The sequence below is a fragment of the Orycteropus afer genome, unplaced genomic scaffold (genome assembly GCF_000298275.1).
Source record: "Orycteropus afer afer isolate SDZICR_OR568_19922 unplaced genomic scaffold, OryAfe1.0 scaffold00135, whole genome shotgun sequence".
Taxonomy (NCBI): Eukaryota; Metazoa; Chordata; class Mammalia; order Tubulidentata; family Orycteropodidae; genus Orycteropus; species Orycteropus afer.
The window spans coordinates 7,627,979-7,634,321 of NW_006921722.1; the positions used below are offsets into that span (position 1 = coordinate 7,627,979).

The 6,343-nt window shown below is 51.5% G+C and overlaps 1 protein-coding gene across 1 annotated transcript in view; it reads right to left on the bottom strand.

The window, feature by feature from the left end:
- Positions 1 to 6,343, bottom strand: part of TULP4 (TUB like protein 4) — a 204,274-nt gene that overhangs the window by 34,331 nt on the left and 163,600 nt on the right. The window contains exon 6 of the mRNA XM_007945276.1: positions 2,617 to 2,783. Within this exon, the coding sequence (XP_007943467.1) occupies positions 2,617 to 2,783 (167 nt within the window). The remainder of the gene's footprint in view (positions 1 to 2,616; positions 2,784 to 6,343) is intronic.

A 6,343-nucleotide genomic window follows, 5' to 3' on the forward strand; every position in this document is an offset into this window, starting at 1 on the left:
GCTGGTGAAGACGCTTAGGAAGTGAAAGGATTTGGAGTGAAGGGAAGAATGGTGTTCAGTGACCTGAGCCCTCAGGTCACCTAGCTCTCCAGGTAATGCCAGGCAATCTGACATGTGGTCCTCGGGCCTACTCATAGGACCAGTATTTACTGAGACTCCACTGGGAGCCAGCACCACTCTGGGCCCCCATGTTACGGTGGTGAGTAGGATAAGACCTCACTCTGAGGCCCCATGTTACAGTGGTGAGCAGGATGAGACCTCACTCTGAGCCCCATGTTACGGTGGTGAGCGGGATGAGACCCGCTGGCCTCCCAGGTGCAGTAGTGAAAGGACAGTTCAGGTTGCTGCACTCATGTTCCTCATGTCTCACTGGGATGAAACAACCAGGCAAACAACACGTTTAAAAATCCCAGTGACAGTAGGTGCTATGAAGGCAACCATGAAGGAGCAGTGCACTTGGAGGGAGTTGTGGAGAGTCTCTCTGAGAAGATGAGACGGGTGTGAGGAGCTGAAAGGTGAGGGGGGTTGTTCTGGAAAGCCGGGTAGGAGGACTCTGTGCAGGGAGCCCTCGGGATGGCAGGTTCAGGGCACAGCAAGGAGGCCCGCGTGGCTGGTGGTCCAGGAAGCTGGTGTTCCATGAGGCTGCAGGAGGCAGGGCCCAGAGCACGAGGGGACTGGGGGAGTCTGTGCGGGGAGGTCACTGAGGAGTCTGAAGCAGGGCTGATGTGCTGAACAGAAAGCCTGCAGCGTGGTACGGTGGCGAGGCACGATGGAATCCCATGCTCCAAGTGAAAATACTACCCACCACCGCTCAGGACCTGGGCTGAGTATGCAGGTCTCCAGAAAGGAGGAGAGCCAGCTTCTCTTTAATCCAGGATGGGGTGAAATGGCTCCCTGTCCAGCTGGAACATTCTAAAAGCACTCTACCCCTAGCACTTTGCATGTGGGCTACCGGGAAACTGAAGTGGTTTTTTCATTCAATACGTAGGTCTCTGCCATTTAATGGCCGTTTGGGCAACGTCCGACCACGTATGTGTCCATGGTTCCGTAAGGTTTTTTTCCTTAATGGTTTTAAAGACCCCCAAACCCAGACTCTTGCAGCAGTGCACCATGGGTGGGATACAGGCAGGTAAGGCAGAGGACATGGCTCTGGGCATGCACTCTGGAGCTTTGTTTGGCAGGCAGGCAGGCAGGTGTGTGGCAGCAGCAGGGGCTGTGGGGTCTGGGCTGCTTCTGCTGCTCAGGCAGGCGGAACAGTGGGTAGGGCTAGGCATGCTTTGTTTCCTCCCCGCTTGCTTCCTCTCTGCTCCCATAGCCACTCTCTCAGCTGCCACAGCCACCATCGCTTTCCCTCTGGTCTCTGCCAGCAGCAGCAGCAACAATAGTGGTAACAGGGACAACTCAAAGCAGCTCCCATAAGGTTTTAACATGGTGTTCGCACAACATCCAAATCACGTAACGTCCTATTTCACAGAAGGTGTCATGGATGTTAAGTGATGCATGCCTGTAAATATTTACTGAATATCTATGTGTAAGGAACTGTGGATACAACAGTGAACAAGAAAGACAGGTCCTTGCTTTCGGCGACCTTACAAACAGACCTCAAGTGGATAATATCAGCTTGAGGAGCATTACAAGAGCCTAAGGAAGGGGAGTGCTCCAGGGTCACTGTGGCCCAGCAGTCTGGAGAGTCAGAATGGCCTCTGCAGAAAAGATGTTCAGACAGCAGCACAGACAGCCAGGAGCTACCAGGAGAAGCGTGGGGACAAGGGTATCTAGCTGGGGGAACAGCATGGGAGAAAGACTGGATGACAGCAAGTGTTCTGTTGGAGGAACAGAAAAATCTAGAATGGCAGGGCCAGGGAGGATGCAGGGGTGAGAGCTGATTCTAGAAAGGCCATGGGACCAGCTGATGGAGGTCCATTAAAGGAACAATAGGAACTTCTAGACTTTATCCTAACGGCAGTAAAAGGCTGCTGATTGAACTTGCGATTTTACAATGACGTTGTGGCTGCAAAATGAAGACAGGTTTGGGAGGGGAAGGGTGGCTCCAGGTGAGACAGTGGTGGCCTGGACGAAGGCGGTGACAGCATGTCTAGGAATCTGAGAAGTAACAATTCCAGGATTCAGAGAATATGGGAAAATCTGAGGGAAGACTTAGGATGACTGCTGGTTTCCAGCTCGCAAGACTGACAAGCGATGGCGCTGTGACCTGGAAGAGGTGGACTGCTCTGGGGCTTGAACATGCTAAGCTTGAAAGGCCAGTGAGACAGCTACCAGGAGATGCGAAGCCAGCACTGGGTCTATGCCATTCTCTGTCCCGAGCTTCAGGCCTTTGTAGACACACTAATTACAGCAACAGGAATGGCCGGGATGGCCTACAAAATGCAGAGCATGACGCTTGCCTGGCTGGGATGGAGGACAGTGTTTTGCTTACAAGAACCTTGGTATTTAACTGGGGTCAACAACAGCTTACAGTACCATCTGTCAGTGATAATCCCGAGTACAGAGAGTCCTGAGTGCGACAGGGAGTGGCAGAGGACTGACATAGCAGCATCACCTATAAAAGCTGCCACCGTGATGGAAGTGCGCATGGGCTCGTCCGTGTGTCCTCACCTGCACGAGCGTGTCCAGTGTGAAGATGTGCTCCCCACGGACATTGTAGAACTTGACCATGGCACTCTTCAGAAGAGGGCCACTGGGGAGTTCACCAAGTTGGCTCTGTCGCTCCATCCCGGCCACAGCCAGCAAGTCTCCCTGTGTGCACCACTGGACCACCACCTCTGAAATCACAAATGAGAGAGGTCAGCAGAGGACACGCACCCTACTGCTCACCGAGCAGGGGGCTGCTAAGCAAACCCAGCTACGGCTCTCCCCGTCTCTCTTGGAAGGCATATTCCACTTATTTCTCTCAGGACGATACAGACTGTAATGAACAAAAACAAAGCTGGTGCTTATTAGATGGACAGAGACTGTAAGGCCCCTGAAATACAATGCCATCAGGTGAAAGTCTGAGATGGTAACGTAGCCATATGCAGTACCTATCTCCAACACTGGTGTTTCCATGATGGTACGTGCAGAGAGGAGGTAAGATGACAGAACCCCCAGGACTACATATCCCAGAAGTGCCTTCCCCATGCTATGCCCCCCGCTTTCCGAGATGACTCAGAGAGTTTATAAATACTAAGAGCAACAACCAGTCAGAAGCGAGGCCTAAGCTGATACTCAGCTGCCTTCTGTGCAGCATGGGGCAGATGACATCCGAGTCAAGGTCAGCCGTGTCTTTGACAGCCCGACTCACTGCACTGGATGGTGTGATGGGCCTAGATACTCCAGGTGGGTGGCAGAGGTCAGAGAAATGTCTGCATTCTCTGCAGATGCAATGTCCACCTGCAAGCCATTCAGTCCCTACAGGAAATGGCTATTAAATGGTGTGTCTTACACCAGGTATCTCTCGCTGGTAAATCACAGTGTGAGTCCTAATAAGATTTACAGCCTGATTTCCTCCCTTGGTGATCATATGTGGACTGCACAGGGCTCCCTAAAATCTAGGACTAAGCACCCCACTCTGTAGAGGCTGGAGGTTGCTTTTGACTGCTAACCAGAAGACTGGTGGTTCAAACCCCCCAGCCACTCCTCAGAAGGAAGTTTTGGCAATCTACTTCCATAGAGATACTGCTTTGGAAATCCAAGGAGGGGTCACTATGAGTCGAATTGACTTGATGGCAGTGAGTTCAGTTTTTGGTTTCAGTTTCCTCCCTCAGCGATTATATGTGGACTACATGGGGCTCACTGAAACCCAGGACTAAGCAGCCCACTCTGCAGAGGCTAAATGGGACGAGACAAGGTTCTGCCCTATCAGGGACTTATCTCAGAGCTGGGACTAGAACCAGAGCCGCCTGAGCTTAGTCGGGTGGCATGTGATCACAGCGTTCCTGGTCTACCTGGACTCGGTCAGGTCATGTGATCACAGCATCCCCATCCACCTGAGCTTGGTTGGGTTGCATGTGATCAGTGTCCCATGTCTACCTGGGTTCAGTTGGGTCATGTGATCATATTGTTCCCTGTCCACCTGAGCTCAGCTGGGTCATGCGATCACAGTGTTCCCTGTCCACCTGGGCTCAGTTGGGTCATGTGATCACAGTGTTCCCATCCACCTGGGTTCAGTTGGGTCATGTGATCATATTGTCCCCTGTCCACCTGAGCTCAGTTGGGTCATGTGATCAGTGTCCCCTGTCCACCTGAGCTCAGCTGGGTCATGCGATCACAGTGTTCCCATCCACCTGGGCTTGGTCGGGTCATGTAATCACAGTGTTCCCATCCACCTGGGCTTGGCTGGGTCATGTGATCACAGATCACACTGTCCCCTGTCCACCTGAGTTCAGTTGGGTCATGTGATCAGTGTCCCCTGTCCACCTGAGCTCAGCTGTGTCATGCGATCATAGTGTTCCCTGTCCACCTGAGCTTGGTTGCGTCATGTGATCACAGTGTTCCTGTCCACCTGAGCTCAGTTGGGTCATGTGATCACAATGTTCCCTGTCCACCTGAGCTCAGCTGGGTCATGCGATCAGTGTTCCCACCCACCTGGGCTTGGTTGGGTCATGTGATCACAGTGTCCCCTGTCCACCTGAGCTCACTTGGGTCATGTGATCAGTGTTCCCACCCACCTGGGATTGGTTGGGTCATGTGATCACAGTGTTCCCATCCACCTGGGCTTGGTGGGATCATGTGATCACAGGGTCCCCTGTCCACCTAAGCATAGTTGGGTTGCATGTGATCAGTGTCTCCGTCCAACTGGGCTTGCTCAGGTCACGTGATCACAACGTCCCCATCCACCTGAGCTCAGTTGGGTCATGTGATCACAGTGCCTGTCCCCTGTCCACCTGAGCATAGTTGGGTTGCATGCAATCAGTGTCTCCATCTACCTGGGCTTGGTCAGGTCATGTGATCACAGCATCCCTTGTCTACCTGAGTTCACTGTCTACCTGAGTTCACCACATCCCTTGTTTACCCATCAACAGTGATGACTCTGAAGTTAACACCAGACTGTTCTCAGGCCACTGATGTTCTTTAACTGCCCAGAAAAGCTGGACAGTGTTCCCTGGGACACGTGGTCCACTAGGCCCTGGGAGCCAACAGCTTCCTTATTAAGGAAGCCACAGAGCACAGGCCACTAAGACAGGTACCCAAGACGGAGCTGAAGCCACTCTACCCAAACAGGAAACAGAACATGCACACACTCAGAAACTGTGAGTGTGTCATGAAAAGCAGATTTTTCTTTTTGTCAAAAGGGGGAACATGAATAAAGTTAAGTACAAACCAGGAAATGAAAAATAACTTAAAATAATTAAGTAAGTATCCTGATGAGTAAGGTTAAAACCAAACCAAGCCAGAAGGGAAAGCTGGAGGGTTTGCATACGTGGATGTAAGGGCCTGGTACCCGGGCCTGCCGAGTGAGGAGCCTGTGATGGGGAAGCTGAAATGGCCTCTCTGGATGGTGGCCTAGATGCACAAGGGAGGCAAAGGAGAAGCAGCCAGCACCACCAGCAAAGAGCAAACAGGCACTGGGTTCTAAAGCCTTCTTTCTGAAGAGGTGGTAACAGCAACAATGGCTCCAGTCACTCACTGTTTTTTGTGATAAGCTTTTTTCCCCTTAATACAGAAAGCTCACTTTCATTTCTTAACAGCTACGATTTGCATTCACTTTGTTAGCTCACGAGTATTTGATGAATTACTGCCCAGCACGTATCACTAGTGTCAGGCATGAAAGAACAGTTCTTCCCTTTGGCTGTTTGTAATTTTTAAATGGAATTATGCATGATTTTATTTTTTCTCTTCATTCTTCCATTCAGATCCTGGTAACCACAGACACACTTTTGTCTCTATAGCTTTGCTTGCGTTCTAGACAGTTCATGAAACGGGGATTATACGGTATCTGTGCTTTTGTGTTGGCTTATTTCACTGACAACAGTGCATCCAGGTTTATTTGTGTTGCGACATAGACCAGGACCTCATTGCTCCCTGTGACTGAGTAGCATTTCACGTATGTGCGGGCCACATTTTGTCTCTCCATTCATCTAGTGATGGACACTTGGGTTGTTTCCCCTGTTCGGCTACTGTGAAGCGTGCTGCACTGGGCACTGCGGTACGTGTGTCTCCTGTGAACTGTGCTACAGCGGGTGCTGCGGTACATGTGTCTCCTGTGAATCCTGCAGTGATCACTGCTGTCCGTGTGTGCACTGTGAACTGCACTGCACTGGGTGCTGGTGTACCCGTGTGTCCTGTGAATCCCGCAGTGATCACTGCTGTCCGTGTGTGCACTGTGAACCGCACTGCACTGGGT